The following is a 22,366-nucleotide window of genomic DNA, read 5'->3' as shown; positions in this document are numbered from 1 at the left end:
GAGGTGGCTGGGGGCGTGGAAGCAAGAAGTGAGAGGGGATAAAGGAAGAAGGAGGCGAAGGAGAGGGGTGAGTGTGGATGGAGAAGAGCGCAGAGAGGAGCAAACTGACTGGATAAGGGCTAAGGGAAGACAAAGAAAGGTCGGATGAAAGGTCAGTACAGGGAAGGTGGGAAGACTCCAGAAGTGGGGGAGAGACAAGGGCAGGGGAAACACGGAAGAGTGGCAAGGGAGTAAGTAGGGCGTAACGAGGGCAGGCCTCTAGGTAAACTCCGTAGCCCTGGTGCAAACCTGAGTTGCTGATGTCCCCCCCCCCCCCCATGGTGGCGCAATAATTCCTACCTCTACGGTGACCAATTTTTTTTTTGCACCAGGGCAATGTTAACATCTTGGGCACATTTAGGGATGTTCTTGCAGGGAGGGCATTCTTGGACATATCATCACCAAAATTTCAGGGTATCATCTGGAGACTGTCATGATGGCACCCCCAAGGTTTGGTGCGTAGCTTGGAACAGACCGGGATCCAAAGTTATGCATCTCCTCAAAAAGGGTATCATCCCCTTCTCCTTAGGCAAAGAATGTGGCATGGGGTACCCCCTTTGAGGGTCTGGTCCATATAGCAACCCCTAACCCCCCCCTAAAGTCCAAAACTGGTAATCACCAAATCCTTGGGGGTGCTTTTACTCATGACAGTCTCCCCAGATGATACCCCTGAAATTCTGGTGCCACATATGGTCCAAAAATGCGCCCCCTTCAGGAACATCCCAGAAATTTCCCCAAGAATCTTTGTTCTGCATTGAGTTTTCTGCCATTAAGCTGTCACAAATAATGGGGGGTTGCAGGCTGAGGGGGGGGGCACATTTCTGAATGCAGAGTCTCAAAACTTTCAGGGTCTCATCAGGAGACTGCCCTGATGATACCCCCCCCCCCAGGTTTGGTGCAGTGTGGTTCAGGGGGGCCAAAGTTATGGACCCTCAAAACTGTAGCCCTCTTCTCCTATTAGCTCCCATTGGAAATAATGGGGGGTGGGGCACCCCCTTTGGGAGTCCATAACTTTGGACCCCCTGAACCAAACCTCACCAAACTTGGGGAGTAGCATAAGGACAGTCACCTGATGATATGCTGAAATTCTGGTGCTGATATGTCTAAAAATTGCACCCCCTGCACACACCAATGTCCTGGTGCAAAAAAAAAATTGGTCGTGGTGGAGTGGCCGCCCATGGGGGGGGGGCATCCAACTCAGGTTTTGCCCAGGGCTACAGTTTTCCCAGGGCTGCCTCATTATGCCCCTGTGTGAAAGTTATGGCCTTCTGCTTCTGTTGCTTCTGAGCACCTGGACTGTTAAGGCATTTGCAATCTCAGATCAAGGAGGATCAAGATTGGGAGCCATAGATCGACTTCTCCTCCATAAATCTGTCCAAGCCCCTTTTAAAGCTATCCAGGTTAGTGGCCATCACCACCTCCTGTGGCAGCATATTCCAAACACCAATCACACGTTGCGTGAAGAAGTGTTTCCTTTTATTAGTCCTAATTCTTCCCCCCAGCATTTTCAATGAATGCCCCCTGGTTCTAGTATTGTGAGAAAGAGAGAAAAACTTCTCTCTGTCAACATTTTCTACCCCATGCATAATTTTATATACTTCAATCATATCCCCCCTCAGACATCTCCTCTCCAAACTAAAGAGTCCCAAACGCTGCAGCCTCTCCTCATAGGGTAGGTGCTCCAGTCCCTCAATCATCCTCGTTGCCCTTCTCTGCACTTTCTCTATCTTTTTGATATCCTTTTTGAAATGTGGTGACAGATTGTGATGATGTAATATTAATTTTTCTGAAAGGATGACAAGACAGCTCTGTAAAACAGTGTGTTTAAAATTGCTTTTAGTCGGCAGAAGGCAGTAGAAATGTATAAACTATTAAAGGCTTGAAAAGACTAGCTTGTTTTTTTGTTGTGTGACTTCTTTCCTCCAGGGCATTGGCCAAAAAGGAACAACAGAACTGACGCTTCAACTTCTGTGAGAAAGAAAAAACAGAGGCTTTTGTGGCCATTCTATTTTTTCAACTGTAACCATATAACTATTTTGAAGGACGACAACGGAAGATAAATAACATCCATACCAACTGGACAAAACATCAGAGCAAAGATGCACCATTCTGTGGTATTTACACTGTGTTTTCTCTGATCATGTCTCATCACATAACTCTGCTTTAAGCTGTACATTCATCAATTTGGGGGGGGGGGGGATTGCCAAGTTTAGCATAAGAAGGGCCTGTGTAGTTGTGAAGGCAGGGGATCCTGAAGGGAAAACTCTCCCACCTCTCAATACCCGAAGGCAAATAATTCTCCCTAATTCTTGCAAGAACTTTTTTTCTGTTTTTTTTTGTTTGCTGCTGATCAGCTTTACTATAAATGTATATAACTATCTGCAGTGTTTTCTTGTATAGTCCCACCCTGTTTGAAACAATGTGTAACTGTACCAGTTTAGGGAACTGAAGTGATCCCTCCCTCCCTTAACCCTCTGTGTCTGTTTTGCCTCAGATAAACATGCAAGAAGCTTTTTTTTAAAAGCTTTTAAAATATCCTCTGACGATGCCAGCCATAGATGCAGGCGAAACGTCAGGGGAAAATGCTACTAGAACACGGCCATACAGCCCAGAAGCCACACAACACCTCAGCTTTTTAAAAGTTTAACAAATATATGATAGAACTGTATTGAAAACTTCAGGGGAATAAGATAGGAGGGAGTATTATTAATACGGATAGAAGCAGTTCTGTATGCAAGCATAAAGTTCTCTGCAGAGTTCAGCACAAATGGAAATTGGCTTTTTGAAAAAATGTCATTTTTGCCACAGAGTTCTTAATGCTTTGAAATGTGATAGACTTTCAAGATGTTTCACAGATTTAACCTAAGCTAGCACTCAGAGGTTCATGTCGTATCTATAGTGTCTGTGAACTTGGCTGCATATACATTTTCTAGTGGGATCCAATAGCTATATTCCCTCTCTGTTATCAGATCACTTTATTTCAGAATGGTATACTTCGATCTTTAGAAAGGTTGAAGCTATAGGTTTCCCCTTGGAATCACTCCTTATGCTCACAAAGGTGGAAGCCTTCAGACTAGTTAAGAATAGGCTCTTGGATCTTGATTTTCATAATTTGACTTGTGCTGCCAAGACAACCTGTTCTCCGACTACATTATTAATCCCATGCGAGCGTGGAATTATGGCAGCATATCTTCATCTGCTGATTAATCCCACCCAGAGGAGAGCCTTGGCTACTGCAAGATGTAATGTGCTGCCATCAGCTCTGCTGGAGGGAAGATTTAAGAATTTGGAACGTTCCAAAAGAGTTTGTTCATGTGATATGACTACGGTTGAAACACTTGACCATTCTTTGTTTCTATGCCCTAAATACAATGGAGTACGCATGAAATACATAGATTCCATTTTCTTGCAATGTTCTCAATTGGCATAAGTGTATTTATAAGATACCCAATCTCCTGAACAGCTCTGATGTGCTCTTTTGTGAAACTGTTGCAAATTTTATACTGGAAATTAGTAATTTTAACTGCTTTTCTTAACCTTGTTTTGTTTTAAAATTTTGTCCTGTTTTATATGCCAATAAAGGCTTGTGTTGTGTTGTGAAAAAGTGTCTGTGAACTAGATGGAAAGTATGTTCTCCCAACTCTCAGACTTTGTGAAGGTTTAAGCCTTTAGCATCAGGGTTTTTCTGCCTCTGCCTGCTTCTTAGGTCCATCATAGCAGCTTTCTGGAAAAAGCGAAGATGCCTGAATTGGAAATTGAGAAAGCAGAGGAGTGCCTTCCTATGGATTCACATATAAAAGAGAATTGGGATGCTAATGGAAACATCTATGCATATCCAATCGTGAACAAAACAGCTAGTTTGAAAACGCCATTTGGTAAGTAAAGCTTCAATGTGACTTCTTTCTCCACCTGGTATCAGAGAAGTTAACTATTTGTGACTGGGGTTACCTACAAATGCCAGTCTGTGATGATTTGTGCTTTCATTCCACCCTTCCTTAGGGAAGCTCTGGGCATTTCCCATGTTGGGGTGTACATATAACCTCCTGTTGTTTCAGTCTTATCTTTAGTGATTGTTTAACATCAGTGGATTTTCAGTGGGAAACACATTTTGAGACTGTAACTTCTTTGTGATTGATTCAGTTGGGAAGCAATGTTCAGAGACTGTATTGCTCATAGGCAATCCCGTAATTATTAGTGTTAATGACAAATGATCACAATGATGTTACAACATGGTAACGGGTTCAAAATATTTAAGCCAAAAAGCTTAAGCTGACAAAGGAATAAAAATCAGATAAATATTTTATTCACGTCAACAAACGGGCAAAACAGCATCAGGAGAGCCACTTTAAAATGGCTGCTGTCTCTTACTTTTATAGGTTACATCAGAATAGCAGTAAAAAGAATACACCCCAAAGTTCATCATCATCAATCAATCATTTGAAAGGGTGGGGATGGGGCAAACTAGTGCCCTTACTGGAAGATGTCAGTACTCTGCCTTTGACGTCTTATGAACTTAGACCCAACTTCCCCTTATCAGTTATTGTTTTCTACTGTCCTACTTTTCTAGACAAAGAGCCTAAACATTTAGCCATGTTCTTGCTTTGTATCAACTTGTATCTCTTAGTTCATAATCTCATACATTCCCATGTAGAATTGAGAACAAAGGGTATTTCATCCAGGCTTTTTGCTGATCTGGCTAGTAACAAAAGCCAGAGAGCAAAAGGCCTACTTTGGTTCATCTTTAATTCATCATAATTAAAGCATAAAATCATAAAGGCAATGCAATTAGAGAAAATATCAGTATGGAAACTTAAAAGATTTTTCAATACTTGTTCTGCGCCTACAATAACACATGCAGCAAAGAATGTATATGAAAGATTAATGAGCAGTAAATGAAATTTATTAAATTAGTTGCTAACTAGTGATAGTCTACTTCTTTTCTAAGGTTTAACGACACATCCAGTAGCATATCTCTCAATATTGCTGAGTACCCAGCTGGTGTTCTGGTGTGCAATGGGATCAGAAGCGCATCAGGGAAAAAAAGTCTTGTCCCTATGTGCTTCCTATTTGTGGCACTCCCAGACAGGAGGCGTGTCTGGGCAAGATTTCTTTCCTAGAGAATTTGTATTTATTTTACACATCTAAATAACACATGCGTAGAAAGGTAAAGAAAAAATCCCAATCTAGTCCTCCCTCCCCCCCGATAATAATAATACGAAATGAAAAGGGAAAAATACACACAAAACACCTACGCACATATATGAGTTCCAGCTACCTCACTTAAGAATCCAAGCATAATTCTAACTCTGTGCTTATAATTAATATCTACCTTTTTTCATTTTTAGTCCTTCTTATAAAGTTTTCTTAATCCAATACGTTGCTTTCATTTAAATCTTGAATCCTTCCATTGTTTCTGTGTATATGTTTTTAATAAGTAGTCTACAAAGGATTTCCAGTCTTTCTGAAAATTGTCTGCATTATTGTCTCTTATTACCACCATCAGCCTTTCTGTCTTCACACTCTGCGACAGAATCCAGTCTTGCTTTGTTGGGAATCTGTTGTCCCTCCATTTGTATGCATGTAAAATCCTTGTTGCAGTTGTCATACGTGAAAAGTATTCTGGATTGATCAGGAATACTTTCCCCCATCAACCCCAACAGAAATTCCTCGGTTTTTTTCAATTGTTCTTTTCAAAATCTTTTGCATTTCTTTAAAAATCATATTCCAAAACAATTTTGCCTGTTTACATGTCTACCACATATGAAAAAATTGCCTAGAGCCAATTTCATTCCAGGTTGAAATGGGCATTAATGCTATGTTTTTAAGTTGCATAACAATGTTTATGTTGCATAACTATGTTTTTAAGTTGCATGACAATATGAGCCTTGTTTATCAAAAGTAGGAAGCCAGCTAGGGAAGCGGTAGGCCCGTTAGATGACAAAGGAGCAAAGGGTGTGCTAAACGATGTCAGGGAGATTGCAGAGAAACTGAATGAATTCTTTGCATCTGTCTTCACCCAAGAGGAGGTGAGGAAAATTCCTGCACCTGAACCATGCTTCTTGGGAGGCGAATCTGAGGAACTAGCGAAGATAGTGGTAGACAAGGAAGAAGTTCTGTCAGCCATTGATAAACTAAATGCTACCAAATCCCCTGGCCCAGATCGCATTCACCCAAGAGTTCTTAAAGAGCTCAAGCATGAAATTGCTGATCTTCTCACTTTAATATGCAACTTATCCCTGAAATCAGGCTCCATCCCTGAAGACTGGAAGATGGCCAATGTCACACCAATTTTTAAGAAAGGATCTAGGGGGGACCTGGGAAATTACAGGCCAGTCAGTTTGACATCTGTTCCTGGTAAATTAGTAGAATCTATCATTAAAGATAAAATTATTAAACATGTAGAAAAGCAAGACCTGCTGAGAAAGAGTCAGCATGACTTTTACAGAGGCAAATCCTGTCTGACAAACTTACTAGAGTTCTTTGTGGGTGTAAACAGGCATGTGGATAAGGGGGAACCAGTGGACATTGTCTACTTGGATTTCCAAAAGGCTTTTGACAAAGTTCCTCACCAGAGACTATTGAGAAAACTCAGCAATGAAGGAATAAGAGGGGAAGTCCTCCTATGCATTAAAAACTGGTTGAGAAACAGGAAGCAAAGAGTGGGTGTAAATGGGAAGTTCTCCCAATGGAGAGATGTAGGGAGTGGTGTCCCCCAAGGATCCGTTTTGGGACCAGTGCTCTTTAACGTATTCATAAATGACCTGGAAGTAGGGGTGGGTAGCGTGGTGGCCAAGTTTGCAGATGATACCAAATTATGTAGGGTGGTGAGAACCACAAAGGATTGTGAAGAGCTCCAAGTGGACCTTGATAAATTAGGTGAGTGGGGTAAGAAATGGCAAATGCAGTTCAATGTAGCAAAATGTAAAATGATGCACATAGAGGCAAAAAATCCAAACTTCACATACAAGCTACAAGGGTCAGCGCTATCAGTCACAGACCAGGAAAGGGATTTAGGTGTCTTAGTTGATAGTTCCATGGGAATGTCAACTCAATGCATGGCAGCTGTGAAAAAGGCAAACTCTATGCTGGGGATCATTAGGAAAGGAATTGATAATAAAACTGCAAAGATTGTCATGCCCTTATATAAAGCAGTGATGCAACCACACTTGGAGAACTGTGTTCAGTCACCACATCTCAAAAAGGATATTGAAGAGATAGAAAAGGTACAGAGAAAGGCAACAAGGATGATTGAAGAATTGGAGCACCTTCCCTAGGAGGAGAGGCTGCAGCGTTTGGGACTCTTTAGTTTGGAGAGGAGACGTCTGAGGGGAGATATGATTGAAGTCTATAAAATTATGCATGGGGTAGAAAATGTTGACAGAGAGAAATTTTTCTCTCTTTCTCACAATACTAGAACCAGGGGGCATTCATTGAAAATTCTGGGGGGAAGAATTAGGACTAATAAAAGGAAACACTTCTTCACGCAAAGTGTGATTGGTGTTTGGAATATGCTGCCACGGGAGGTGGTGATGGCCACTAACCTGGATAGCTTTAAAAGGGGCTTGGACAGATTTATGGAGGAGAAGTCGATCTATGGCTACCAATCTTGATCCTCTTTGATATGAGATTGCAAATGCCTTAACAGACCAGGTGCTCGGGAGCAACAGCCGCAGAAGGCCATTGCTTTCACATCCTGCATGTGAGCTCCCCAAGGCACCTGGTGGGCCACTGCGAGTAGCAGAGAGCTGGACTAGTTGGACTCTGGTCTGATCCAGCTGGCTTGTTCTTATGTTCTTATGTTTGCATATGAGTAGGGAGTTCCGGTTCCGGCTGCCGTTCCGTGCGGTCGCTCCCTGACGAGCTCCTCCGCATTTTTAAGATAAGCTCTTAAAAAGTTATTTTACCTCACTCACTTTTTATCTACTAGCTCTTCTTTTAATCTAAAATTGTTTTATCATTCATGCTTAATGCGGGCAACATGCCAGTTGCGCTCATTTACTGGGCTCCGTGTTATTTGAGTTTGTTTTTAAACTTTTAAACCTATTATTTTCCAGCCATTGTTGGCTTTTAATGTAGTTTAGCTTTAGTATTTTTTTTAACTTTTAACAATTTTATTGCTGGGCTTGAAACCAGCCTCCTTTTATTAGGGTAATTAGAGCCCGTTTAACTTTTTTTTAAAAAAGGTTTTAAAAAAAAAAATATGAGTAAGTCTGTGGCAGCTGGACACCAGGGAGCAACTTCCCCTTGACTCATAGTTTTGCTTACCTATTCCATTATGATTCCAGAGGTCTAGATGCCAAAGTCCCCTCTTTATAGCATTGTATCAATAACCTTTAATGATCTACGAAACTGAGATACAGTGTGCAACCAGTATCGGGTTTCTCTTAGATAGCTGGTATTTTTCATGTGGGTGTGTCCCTTTTGTATAAGTACACATGTACTTCTACAAAAGGATCACACCCACATGAAAAATGTGGCAACAGTTGAAATTTCTGGGAAGTATTTTTCTGGGAAGCAAGCCAAGTGGTTGGGTAATCAAGCTATAATCCTGTTGTTGTCTGACTGTTCTGAACCTCCTGATACCTTTGTTGGGGCAGAGAACAACCAGATAACTGGCAGCAGGGAACTGGGTTTTTATCCTTAGCTTAACTGAGAGGTCTTTGTCTGCTTTTAAGTGGCTAAAAAAACTTTTGTGTTGCTTTCATTATCATTCCAAATGCAGAGGCATGGTCACTGTCTGCAAAGCTTCCATTTGTGGGAGTTTTTTTGTTCCATTTTCTTCCATTTTTCCCCCTTCCACGTGTGTTTTGCAATGACTCTATAATGGTTATTAGGAGTGTTGTCTTCATGACTGCCATGGCAACTCACTGTCCCCCTTTCGTTCTTTTCTTTGTGCTTGTGCAACCAGTCTGTCAAAAGACCGTGGGTGCCCACCTGTCTTAGGAATCCTGTGTTCTTTTTTCCAGATACTCAAACACTGCTGAGCCTTTCAAATATTTTATTGAAAAACAGAAAATAAGAAAATGTTCTAATACATAGATTTCTCTCAGCTACAGCACCATTCCAAACATGTCTTTTGGCAACCTGGGACCAGGAGCTGTTTCCTCCTGCCCAGTCTGAATCAGAGGCCCCTTCTGCACATGCAGAATAATGCGTTTTCAAACCACTTTCACAACTGTTTGCAAGTGGATTTTGCTATTCCGCACAGCTTCAAAGAGCATTGAAAGCAGTTTGAAAGTGCATTATTCTGCATGTGCGGAAGGAGCCAGAATCTTCTTTGTTCTCTACCCCTTGTTCATCTAAACTCTGCTTCCTGCCCCCCTGTATATCAATCTTTGCTGATCTACAACCGTTTGGCAACTGCTTCCTTTGTGGAAATTTACTCAGGTTTTACAACACTGAAAGCAGCTAGGCCTGCTATATTCATAGATCAAAGCTGATACTGTAACTGTAACACTTCTTCACACAGTCCTATCTGAAACATTATATGTAGAGCAAGAGGAACTACTTGCCACTGCATAGATTCCGATTTGGCTAACATGAAGCGCTCAGAGCCAAGATGTAAAAAAAATTCTTTAATTTTATTGAGAAGTAAACATTTCTTGATGATCGAAACAGCTTTAGCTAATAGAACTTGTAGTCATCTGATAAAAAAACCAATACTGTCCAAAGTACAATTAACCATAAAATAATAGCCTAATATGGTTAACGATAGTAGCATTGCCTACAGTTCTAAAGGTGTAAGCAAAAGCAAATAAACTTACCTGAAGCCGAAGTTTGTTACATTACCCATTGCACAAAGTAACTCTTCAGTATGTAGTTGCAGTTGATCAGTTTCAAGTTCTAGCAGAATATTAAACCATCTTTACTGACATAAATACACGCATACATTGAAAGAGCTTCTACCCAACCTCCTCTGTATGAGACCTTAACTAAACTGCTTAACTGCCGCAGGTAGAATTTTCACTCTCTCAAAATTTCTCCCAGCATACAGTCTGTACACTATACTTTTAATATTTGTTAATGTGCTATGTGGAGTTTGCAGAGACTGGTTGCACTGTAAATTCCCAACCTGTTTGCCTCATAGTGTGCACATGCTATACTGACTGTTAAAATTTAGAATGGAAAGGGGTAAATGGCAATAGATCATGATAGTGCTATAGCAGTTACTGATTTTTTAAAAGATCAAAAACCCACTGGTGCTGCAGCTGTAGGAAAAAATGACATCTAGGGTTTAAACAATGAAAAATTGTGCTCACATGGAGGTAACCTTAATTTTGTGTTTAAATTTTAAGTAACTGCTGCTGTTGAAATTGTATTGTGAGCCACCTCGAGCCCTTTGGGGGTGAGGCGGACTATAAATCAGATAGATAGATAGATAGATAGATAGATAGATAGATAGATAGATAGATAGATAGATAGATAGATAGATAGATAGATAGATAGATAGATAGATAGATAGATAGATAGATAGATAGATAGATAGATAGATAGATAGATAGAGCAAGAAAATATTTCTGTAAAACCTCTCCTAATGTTTTTCAAGACTTTGCTGACTTTGCAATCATATCCCCCCTCAGACGTCTCCTCTCCAAACTAAAGAGTCCCAAACGCTGCAGCCTCTCCTCCTAGGGAAGGTGCTCCAGTCCCTCAATCATCCTTGTTGTCTTTCTCTGCACCTTTTCTATCTCTTCAATATCCTTTTTGAGATGTGACTGAACACAGTACTCCAAGTGCTTTACATAAGGGCATGACAATCTTTGCATTTTTATTATCAATTCCTTTCCTAATTATCCCCAGCATAGAGTTTTCCTTTTTCACAGCAGCCATGCATTGAGTTGTGGCCCTCATCTTATGGAACATTCCCACACTGATTTCATTTATTCCTGTTACCCAAAATGGTCAGAGTCTCTTCCTTTTAGAGTGGGGAATTTGTAAGAACAGACTCTTGACGTTGCAAAAGTCGGGGTAACATGGGGGTCTTGATTGCCTATGTATATGAGAGTCAACTTTTGTATAGAAACACACAGGAGAGTGGATAAAAGTTCAACAAGTTTTATTGAGGGATAAAAATGGGAGTACACAAGCATACAATAAAACAGCAGAACACACACAGTCCTAGGATATAGATCTGGAATAGATAAGTAATATTGGGAGGAGCAAACATACATTATATACACAGTATCACATAATAATAGTTACATGCACGGCTCATGGTTTGTTACAGTTTGGTTGTATTACAATATCTTATAGTCTATAGTCAGAGCACTTTCTATATATCATTTGGTTTACAGAGCAGTATACAGAGCATCTTTCTTTTAGTTAGTCAGGCAGTCTCAGAGTGTGTGTGTGTGAGGGAATAGAACCAATGGATACCAATGGATTCTGTCACCTTTAGAATGTTCATGCAGCTTCCCAGAATTCCATTCTGCTCTTGCTGCTGCTGCTGCTGCTGCATGCAAAGCAAGGCTGGAAATTCCAACAACTAGATCAGGTGTTGTGGGGTTTCCAGGCTGTATGGCCGTGTTCCAGTAGCATTTTCTCCTGACATTTCGCCTGCATCTGTGGATGAAGATACCAGCCACAGATGCAGGCAAAATGTCAGGAGAAAATGCAACTGGAACACAGCTATACAGCCCGGAAACCCCACAACACTCAGTGATTCCGGCCATGAAAGCCTTCTACAGTACATTACTACATCCTATTTCTTCTCCAGGGCATATGGTCCAGGGCTGGAGATGGGAACTCTCTCCACACAAGATCTTTTGTGTAGACTTAATCCTGTCAGAAAGGATGTGAGGGGACATTATGCAAGTTGCTTTGGAGGGAGACACGTCCAGACCAAGTTCTTTTTCCTTGTAGGTACACTGAGCCAATGTCCAAACTAGGCTCCCCTATTTTGAGACACTGGGCTGGCAAGCACCCAAGGTTTGGCTGAGATGGTAGAGGTGCTGTCTGTCTTGTATTGAAAACAGGGCCCCTTGGTCCACCACAGGTCAGTCTAGCAACAGTATCTCTTCTTCTTCTTAAGCTAATTAGCTCTAAAGATCTGTCTAGATCCAGCATGGTGGTATTCACAGGCTGGGCCCTGCGAAACTGATTGAGCAATAGCTCTTAGCTGACAACTGCAGAAACTAACATCTGGTCAGAAATTTTGCCCTAACAGGAACGGAGGTTTGGCTGTCAGAAGCAGGCGCTTGGTGCTTTGAAAGGTTGCTTGGAGCAGTTTCTTTTAGTTACTTGCAAGGCCTGCCTAGAACCACACTGAAACCTGAGAATGAGTCACTCTTTTCTCTCTCTCTACAGGGTTGTACTGTTGTGTCAAACGCAAAGCAGCTTCTTGCTTTGCAGCCGGAGGAAGTGCAGTACTTAATCTCATTCTAGTCATGATCATCATTGTTTTATCAGGTGAGTGAAGAGGGCCACTGATCCCATCATGCAGCTTTCTGTCAAAGGTGAATAGATTTAGTTACACTACAAGAAACAGTGCCTGCTGGCCAGCCTGTTGTCTCTTATCTATTGGTCTCTTCTCCACACATCACTTATTGCTTTTCTTTGGGTTCACTCCATAAGCCTGGAAGAACACAAATCTTTTGTATACACTTCAAGTAGACCCGTGAGCCCAGATGGATGGTCTAAACCAGACCTGGGCATTATACGGCCCGGGGGCCACATCCGGCCCGCCGGATGACCCTGACCGGTCCGTATGACAGACCTGGCCCTGGCCTAAGAGGACCTGTTTAGAACCGCGCTGCTCATTCTTCCGCTAACCCTCCCCCTTCCCTCTTCATCCCTGCCACTGCGCCGGAAATTTCTGAGAAAGGCCACTCGCCAAGAGCAGTGCGTACTTGGTGCCTTCCCCTCAAGTGAAAGCCCTGCAGAAGCCGGTTGCCTTGGCTGCTGGCTTCTGCGGGGCTTTCAAAAGCGTCTCTCCCCTGCTTTGCTGGGGAGCGAGGCGCCTTTGAAAGCCCCGCAGAAGCCGGTTGCCTTGGTTGCTGGCTTCTGTGGGGCTTTCAAAAGTGCCTCTCAAAAGCGCCTTGCCCCCCCTGCCTTGCTGGGGCTTTCAAAAGTGCCAGTTAATGAAAAGAGTAGGTCAAGGGACTTAAGTCTCCCCACTTGCTTGATTGTCACAGTGGACAACTATGCAGGTAGGTTAAGCCTGTGATTCTTTGTGCCAAATAGTGTTGTATGCAGAACCGTTGCCACTGATTCCAAGTTGATCTGTGCACCTGTCTGTCACTTATCAGCCCCTATGATGCAGAATTGAGTTCAGCCTTTTGGCCCGGCCCTCCACAATATTTTCTGTTTCTTATGCGGCCCCATGGAAAAAATAATTGCCCACCCCTGATCTAAACTAAAGGTTCTGAATCTATCCTGCTGTGCAGCCCACCAATGTTCTGTAAAAGAATGTAGGTTCCACCATGACAAAAATCCCACTTTCCTCAAGAAGAACCTTTATATGTTTTTCAGCATTCTGTTATTACTACCAGCATTCCCAGTGGTTACAGACAAATAATTCATGGCATTTAGGGCTTGGAGATGGCATATCACACTTGCAGTTGGATTTCAGTGGGGATTGAAGGAAGGCAAATTGCTAGTAATTCTTATGAAAACTCTGCCTCTTAGCTAGACTTCTTCTGTGTTCCACTGGTGGCCTGTGAACTACTGATCTAAGCAGTTTGATTAAAATACCTTGAACAATAAACTGCTTTGAAAACTGGCCTTAAAAAGCAATGTATAATTCAGATAGCCTGAACCTCATGGGAACTTTTGTCAAAACAGTCTGCCACAAACTTGCCATATCTGAACTGTGATCATGTTTTTCCTTTCGGTTGGCTCACCTATACCACATCCCCTCACAGTATCAAGATTGTGACATAGAATGGAACATTTTGTGGTCTTCTGAGAAAGTATCTGCATTTACAGACAGAAACCACAAGTTAAAATATTCACATTGAATCTTATCAAGTGATCTATAGGACCCCCTATGTGTTCCAAAGAGTGTTTTGCAGAGCATGTTGGATTATGAAGTCACCTCTTTGCATCTGCACAGCATTTTAGTGGCCAGAGTCTGACATATTATTCAAGAACAGAGAAAGCATTTTACTTACTGAGCCTTTAAGTGTTTTTTTTTAACTTGACATTCTTATTAGGCAAGGTAACAATCAAATACATCTAACTGCAGCTAAAATTTCTATCACTATATTATGACAGCTACAGCAACTCACCTTCTGAAATGTGTTTTATTTGCAGTGAGAGCAAGAGAACCATCTCCAACTCTTCCTACTTGCACAGTGACCTCCTGTCCAAATGGCTGGGTTGGATACCGGGAAAAATGCTACTATTTTGCAAAGGCTGAAAGGAACTGGACTTCTAGCAAGATGCACTGTTCCTCTCTCAATGCCTCTTTGGCTGTGGTTGATTCCCAAGAAGAAATGGTGAGTATGTCCACCTGCCTGTCTTGTACCGTGAACATGTGAACACATGAAACTGCTTTATATTGAATCAGACCACTTGTCACCAAAGTCACTATGGTCTATTCAGCCTGGCTGCTGTTCTCCAGGATCTCAGGTTTTTCCATATCACTTACTGCCTGGCCCTTTCTACTAGAGATGCTTGGGATTGAACTTGGGATGTTCTGCATTCCATGTAGATGCTCTACCAGGGCCTCTCCTGTCCACCTCTGGTATAGAGCCAGAGGTGGAAGCCTAAGGATTCTGCACAGAATTTGCAAGCACTTGGCATCCGGGGGTGCGTGGCAGCTGGTTTATATTGCTTCACATGCTTAATTTACAAGGTTGCAATGCTGTAGTCCCAAACATGTTCATGTGTCTTTATTGTGATGGTGCAGTATTGCCCAAATCCTGGATCATTAGCCTCTCTGAAGGTGATGTTCATTTGGAAGAACTGCATCTGTCCAAGTTCTGCATTGACCTGGGGAAGGCAGGAAGCCCAGCTGTGCCAGCCCTCAGATAAGTATGAGTTTCTGAGAGGCTGGTAGAAAGTCATATTTGTCCTCAGCATAAAATGCAGCCTGAGTGTAATGCTGCTACCAGAATTAGGAATGCACAAATATTTCCAGGTCTCAGTCTAGTATAGCATATATTTAAATTCAAGCTATTGCAGGAGAAGGACAATCAATCAATTTGTTTATATGGCCCTAGGCCAGAATAATTTTTTAAAAACCCAAATTACACCCACATAACATCACAACATATATACCTAGGAACAATAATTACAAAATGTTATACTGTTAAAATGATAATTAAATAACTACACATTTTAAACCAAAAAAACAGCATTTTTTACACTCAGAATCTTGCCACAATTTGTACAATATTGGGGTCTCTGTCTTCAAGAAGACTTTTAAATGGAAGGAATCTGTTTCAGCCACACCTGTATGCATGAACCGGGTTAACAAAGAGGAAATTAAGATAGTTCCTTTCACCTGTGTAAAATTTACAGTGGAGAAGGATGTGTTCAATAGATTCCACATCCCTTGGATTGCAGATACAACTTCTTAACTCATGTGAGATTTTATAAAATTTCCCCAATAATACAGTCGAAGGAAAGGCATCAAAGCAGCCTTTGGAGAAAGCCCAACAACATTTTGTTGATAATAGATAAATAAGGAGCTGCAGAGATGCCTTCCTAGGATTTCAGAGGTTTGTGTCAGAGGGGGTAATTGGCAGGAGGAGCACAATGTCTTTGGTTTCAGAAATCTTCGTTTTCAAAACAAGATTCTTTCTGTATAATGAGAGATACCCGACTTCTTAATTTAGAAGGTGCAATTTTGTATTTGAGTACTAAATGTAATGATGCTGAGATGTAAGAGGATCCCAGTGGGGTCAGAACCAAGTTCCACCCTCCTGGTCTCCACAGGGGCCTGCTAGAAGCCTATGAACAGCTTAAGGAAGAAACAAACCCACCCTTCCAGGTTTTTTGTTCTATAGCATGACTACTTCCAAACTTGCAAATTCCATATAGCTATCATGTTACTATACAAAATTATGCATGCCGCTTGAGAAGACATAACATTTTGGTGGAATGCAATAGTCTAAGACAGGGCTCCCCAAAACTGGTTCCCACCAACCAGTTTTAAAAAGTAGGTTGGGCCAGGAGAAGCTTTTACATAGCAGGGCTTCTGATTGGTCATTGGCGGTCTGATTGACTGTGCAGACTTTTAAACAGTTTCTTTGGGAGCACCAGCTGCCTCAATAACACAAAGATCTTCACTGTGTGACTGAGGGTGTATGCAAGGAAACATTTTAACCAATACGATCATTTTAAAAGGGTTCTTGTTGAACAGGATGAAATGCTGAACTATTAAGAGCTATGCATGACCTCACTCCATGCCATTTTGTGTTTGGCTTTGCCACTTGTGACAGCAGCTTTGAAATTGTGCCTACCACTTTGTGACAGAAGTCCAAAGGTGTTTGTAAGGTCAAAAAGGTTGGGGAGGGACCCCAGGATCTGAGATCATGAATTTTCTCTTAGCTAGATATTGCCTGGTTTTCCTTTCTGATTAGTTTTATAATGACAACTTTCTCAATGACATCTGTTACTGTAAATGTCTTATTGGGGGAAGACAATTCCACAGTGTAATTTTTGATTCATTCTCAGGATGACTGAATTACGTAGCAGTTTTTTCTAGATTAAAAGAATTTGTATTTGCCTAGAACATGATACTTTTGTGTATGATGTGAGCAAAGGGAATTCTGTCCTAGGGCTTGAAATTATTCCCTATCTTACCATCTTGATAAGGCATCAGTCATATGGTTGATCAGTGTGAGTTTAATTTCTGTCCAGAATCAAACGGGGCACACCACAAGTGGGGTCAGTAATTCTTTTATTTTTTTTTCAGGAATTTATGTTGCGCTATAAAACTAATGCAGATCACTGGATTGGCCTGCAAAGAAACTTAAGTCAGCCCTGGAAATATATCAATGGTACTATTTTCAATGGCTGGTAAGTCTCTCTTCTGTATGTTTCAAGCAGATGAAGCACAGAACCAGATGTCCTTCTACATTATTCAGCGGGGAAAGGGTGGTGTACTAAATCTAATAAAATAAAAATAAAAGTACTGGCCATAGAGTTGTTATGGCCATTCAGAACGTCTTTAATGACTATGTAGTAATTTCGCATCCCCCACACATTTTAAACTCAATTTCAGCCAACATTAACATGAGAAAAAGTAGGAATTCCATCTTATGAACAGTACTACCCAAACCGTCTCCTCCGCAGGTTCCACCTCCAAATCTCAGACCGTTTTTACATGAAAGCAACACTGCCATTTTTGTACGGCACAGTTACACCAGGGTTGAGCCGGGATCATATATACCTGGGCTATTTTATCCCAGTTTGTGTGTACAAACAGTTCCCTGCTTCTGCCTAGAAGCAGAGTTAGTAATGCTCCAGTTTGCTTTTCACAACCTGGACTTATGTAGTTGCTTTGGAAGCATTTCTGAGCATGCCCAGTGTCCCACATTCTGATTGACAGAATGAGTGGCAGTTTTTCAGCTTTTGAGTGTCAGTTTTAATAGACGTCAGGCAGGGAGGTTAGCCGGCTGGGCAGGAACAATACACTTGGTCTGCCCCCGACTGGTGTTTTTGTGTATGTGCTGTCGGAATGGAAGAAATTGATCTGTTTTTAATAGTTTAAAATAAGATTTTGCTGTCAAAGGGAGAAAACTAGTGAATAGGTCTGCTAATTGATTTAAAATAAAGCTTGTACTGAGCAAAATAGACCAAGTGATTGTTCTGATTGGCTGTTGCTTTTGAGTGGCAGCTGCAAGTACCTGTGAGTTTGCCCGGTATCCAATGTTCTGACTGGCTGCTGTTTTTGAGTGGCAGCTTGAATGAACGTCAGGCGGGGAGATCAGCTGGCTGGGTGGGAAAAATAAAGTGGTCCTGCTCGGTTTTTGCACAGCACAGGCACAAGCGGCGTCACACCGGGATTTTTAAAAAGAACCTCCAGACTGGCAATTTTTGAAAATCCCAGGCTAAGGTAAATATCATGGGGGGACACCGGGGCAGACCCTGCGCAGCTTCGGGAGCCCTGCAAATTCCCGGCTGCACAGGGATATTTTCCATGCTCACCCGAGGATATTTTGACCGGGTAAAAACGGCCAAGAACAACCTTGTAACTAGGTAATGGAAGGAGCTATGTAGAACCATTCATTTTAAAGAATTTCAAAGTCTAACACTTGAATGTGTGGTAAATCCCTAGGGAAAGACATTTCCAGCAGTGGAGCAGACTTCTTCATTTTCCCTCTGCCACTGAAGTGCAGCTGTTGGGGACAAGAATCTCCTAGGGACAGCTTGAATGGGTCTTCAACTAAGGGTTGCCCAGAGGCAATGAGCGTGTGTGTGACGCACCAGGCATGCGCCCCTGTGGGGGTGTGGCGAGGGCGATCCAGAGGTGGGGACAGAGGATACACCGGTGCACCGGGCACTTTTCCCCCTTGCTACGCCTCTGCCCAAACTAGACTACTGTTGTTGCAACTTGGAAGATTAGCACCTTTGGCCCTGCTTAGTAGCAGAATGGGATACAACCAAAGATGTCTCCCTTCCCCACTCACCCCATTGGAAACACCTGCAGGGGGTGGGGTCTGGCAGTTCCAACAGGAGTTCCAACAGCAGTCCAAGGCAGTCAGCCTGTTCAGCCCTGCCTGGGACAGATCCTCCCTGTTGGTTTGCCTGCCTGCCTGCCAGCCAAGCATAAGTCCACCTGGTGAGCTGCCACCTGCTGCCCATGGGAAGGAGTGAGAGCCCTTCCCCACCCACCCCATTGGAAACACCTGCAGGGGGTGGGGTCTGGCAGCTACAACAAGCAGTTCCACCAGCAGCCCAAGGCCGCTGACTTGGGCAGCGGCCGAAGGGCACCACCCGTTCAGGGACTGTTTGGGGAGGGTTGATGGAGCAGACTCTATGCTAGTTCACTGTATTTTAGTTTTTGTAGTTGTGGGAACTGTGATTTGGGGGTTAGCTGATATAATTGGTTATTGCTTATAGTATATCACTGTGATGCATTATTATGCTGTTGATATTGTTGTATTATGATTTATTGTTGTTGCTGTTTATGCTATGCTTCAGTGTTTGTACACTACTGTTGTTTGCCGCCCTGAGCCCTCCGGGGGGAGGGCGGGATATAAATTAAATGTGAAATATGAAATGAAATGTCCTGGACTGCTTTGAAGAAGCAGGCAATAGCAAATCACTGCGGTTTTCTCTTTGCTTGAAAACCCTCTGGAGTCACCATAAGTCAGCTGTGACTTTGATGGCACATTTCCACCAGCTGAGGATAGGTAAAAATTACTCCTCTTCCCTTATCAAAATTTACAATTCCATCTTTCTATGCTTCAGGTTTACAATTCTTGGTGGGGGAAACTGTGCATACATAAACCAGAAAGGTATTGCTAGCTCGGGATGCTTAAGAGAAGAACCTTGGATCTGCCATAAACCAGTTTTGAAGTGACACTGATTATGATGTGCGTTGTGTAATCATCTGATCCCAACAACAACTGTCTTGCTCAGGTATTCATAATGCAGCAGACCCGTGTTTTGCCTTCACGTAAGGTACAGCAGCATCTGGGCAGCCTTATTGGCAATTACGCATGGTCAGGTTCCCATGACTTAAAAGATAATTGGCCATGGAGTCAATAAATATTGGTTGAACAGATGGTAAACAAACAGATAGGGGTGTTTATTCACATAGATATCCATTGTATTCTCACAGAATCTTACAATGGGAGGAAAGGGAGAGGAAAGGAGGATAGAGAAAGAGCAGCAGAATGAAGGGAATGGAGAAATCAAGGAGGGAAACAGAATGGAGGGAAAGGGAGAGAAAGGGTGAACCATGGGAGAACGGGTGTTGCTGCTGCCACCTCCTTCAGGGACTCCCCCAAAGCCAGAGCCCCTCTCCCTGGAGGTCACAGAGGGAGCTGCCCATGGAAGCCTGTAGAGGCTGCCTTGCCCCTCTGTGATACCAAGAAGTGCTCAGGGAAAGAGGTGAGTGGCAGTGGGTAGGCAAACAAGTGTGCCAATGTGGCAGGCAGGTGGTGGTGGCTGGCAAGCAGTGCGAGTGGTGGTAGATGAGCAAGGTTAGCGGTGGCTGTGGCATGCAGGCGACAAAGCGGGTTGGGTGAGCGATGGCAGGCGAGCAAGCACATGATGGGTGCAGTGATGGGTGGGTGGGTGCCTGGGTGCAGTGTCCTCCCTGCCCCCCCCCCCCCCAAGATATGCCACTGCTGAGCAGTGCATTTTCCATAGTGACCAAACAGGTACTCAAGACTCATGGTTTAAATCACTAGTCAGAAAGACTTGATTTAAATCATGGCTTTCTATATAAAGACACATTCCTGCTGGTATGAACTTAATATTTAAAACCAGGTTGAAGGATTCATTTTTAGAATACTAACTTTTTGCTCTTTGACTTGCTCAGAAGGACCGACACAGGAGAAAAGACAGTGGGACCCGGAAAAATGACAGTAAGAAAAAGGTGAGGTTTTTTTTTTTGGGGGGGGGGGGGGTTATCCTTAAAGTTCATCCTTATCTGGTGTGTGTTTTTGAGGGCTTGTGTGTTTGTTTTTTGAGGGCTTGGGGAAGCTTCTGTCTGTGTGGGAGGTTCTTTTGTTGTTGGCTTTGTGTTTGCCTCAGGCAGTTGAGGGGTGGGGATTCTGTTTAATCACCCAACCAATTTGAATCAACTGCCACTTGCTCTTTGACTTGCTCAGAAGCATGTGTAGTTCTTACTGATAAGCAGTGGCGGAGCTACCAGGGGATAGGGGGGTGCGCCATGCACCGAGCGCACGGCTTTGGGTCACGTGGAGGGCAGTAAATCCCCACGACCCCTTCCCCTTTCCCTGCAGCGCCCCCCCCACTTACTTTAGCAAACCGAGCAGACTGGAGAACAGGCCTGCCTGTTCCCTTCCAGGCTGCAAAGGACCTGGTGGGAACTACATTTCCCAGGGTCTCCTGGGAAATGTAGTTCCCACCAGGTCCTTTGCAGCCTGGAAGGGAACAGAGGCAGGCCTATTCTTCAGCCTGCTCAGTTTGCTAAAATAAGGGGGGGGGGCGCCATGGGGTGTGTGCATGAAAAAGCCAGAGTGTGCACCGGGCGCACTCTGACCCAGCTATGCCTCTGCTGATAAGGAGCCATCTTTGGGAAGATAGCAAAACATAAGATAGTGACTAGGGGCATCAGTCTTCAATCCTTAGGCCATGGTCTGGAGCTCAGTGAATCGGGCTGGGCTATAAAGAAACAAGGCTAACTTGGATTTTTGGTGGTCAAGTGTGGAAGGGGACTTTTAAAAGGGAGGCCCAGAAATATGTTCAGCAGAATTTAAGACACCTAAACATGGATCATCAAGGAGTTGCTGCTGTCACCTGCAATAGCTGTGGAATATTTGTTTTTTCAGCCGGAAGATATGGGTAGCTACATTTGCATCAAGTGCAAGTTGGTCACTCTGTTAGAAGAGAAGGCGCAGCAGCTTGAAACACAAGTATCTACACTTTAGCACATTAAGAAGAATGAGACTTTCCTGGACAGAATGGAGCAGGGTGGAGAACACATCGGGGACACCTGTGAGGAGGATGACAGCTCTCAAACAGAGGAAGTAGACTATTGGAGAAATGTAACTATAGAAGCAGAAGGACCAGGGAGCATTCTGTGATTTTGAAACTACAGAATCATTTTGAAGTTCTCTCCCTTCTCAATAAGGATAAGCAACAGAACGGACTCAGCTCTCAGAGAGTGCACAAGGGACAGGAGGTTCAACCCATGAAATGTCACCTGCAGAATCCCAGAGGAGACGTGTGGTGGTAGTAGAGGACTCCCTGCTAAGGGGGTAGAAGCAGCAATTTGCAGCCCTGACAAGATATACTGAGAGGTGTGCTGTCTCCCTGGGTTGGAGTGGGAACAGGCAAAAAGACAAAAGAACAGGGTTGGCCAAACCCCAAAATAACTCGCCACACGACAAGAAGAATTACACTACTATGACTGTCAATACCAACAATGACTGTAGTATTGCATATATACAATATTCACAAAGTGACATCAATAAAGAATGAAGTCCATTCATGAATCCATAAGGTTCTCCCGAAGGTAATAATGTTATATAAATATTTTCATTCACAGTCCAATGGAAAAACAAGACGGAATATGGTGGAATTGCAGTCCACTCATCATACCGCCAAATAGCACAGATTCAAGAGAGCGCAAAACGCCTGCACGCTGAAAGTGCGTTTTCGAGCCGTGAATCTTCTTCACTGCGTGTGCATTGTATTAGTACTTCTTTCCAATAGATATCATTCAAATATTGCTGTA

General features: G+C 42.9%; 1 protein-coding gene across 1 annotated transcript; it reads left to right on the top strand.

Moving 5' to 3' along the window:
* Window positions 1–3,778: 3,778 nt before the first annotated feature.
* Window positions 3,779–22,154, top strand: LOC125425275 (C-type lectin domain family 2 member A-like). Its single transcript, XM_048482873.1, has 7 exons — window positions 3,779–3,914; window positions 12,346–12,447; window positions 14,293–14,477; window positions 16,904–17,007; window positions 19,405–19,575; window positions 20,483–20,539; window positions 21,459–22,154. The coding sequence occupies exons 1-5, from the start codon at window positions 3,779–3,781 to the stop codon at window positions 19,514–19,516; spliced, it is 639 nt and encodes a 212-aa protein (XP_048338830.1). The 3' UTR covers window positions 19,517–19,575; window positions 20,483–20,539; window positions 21,459–22,154.
* Window positions 22,155–22,366: the final 212 nt, after the last annotated feature.

Source organism: Sphaerodactylus townsendi, unplaced genomic scaffold (assembly GCF_021028975.2).
Source record: "Sphaerodactylus townsendi isolate TG3544 unplaced genomic scaffold, MPM_Stown_v2.3 scaffold_25, whole genome shotgun sequence".
Taxonomy (NCBI): Eukaryota; Metazoa; Chordata; class Lepidosauria; order Squamata; family Sphaerodactylidae; genus Sphaerodactylus; species Sphaerodactylus townsendi.
Note: the sequence above shows the minus strand (reverse complement) of the source record. Positions and strands in the feature narration are given on the sequence as shown.

What these genes read in the sequence shown, in the direction of transcription:
- LOC125425275 (XM_048482873.1), top strand. Translation starts at nt 3,779, where the DNA reads ATGCCTGAATTGGAAATTGAGAAAGCAGAGGAGTGCCTTCCTATGGAT. An exon ending in TAGTTTGAAAACGCCATTTG is followed by an intron (nt 3,915 to 12,345) that starts GTAAGTAAAGCT and finishes CTCTCTCTACAG; the next exon opens with GGTTGTACTGTTGTGTCAAA. An exon ending in TTGATTCCCAAGAAGAAATG is followed by an intron (nt 14,478 to 16,903) that starts GTGAGTATGTCC and finishes TTTTTTTTTCAG; the next exon opens with GAATTTATGTTGCGCTATAA.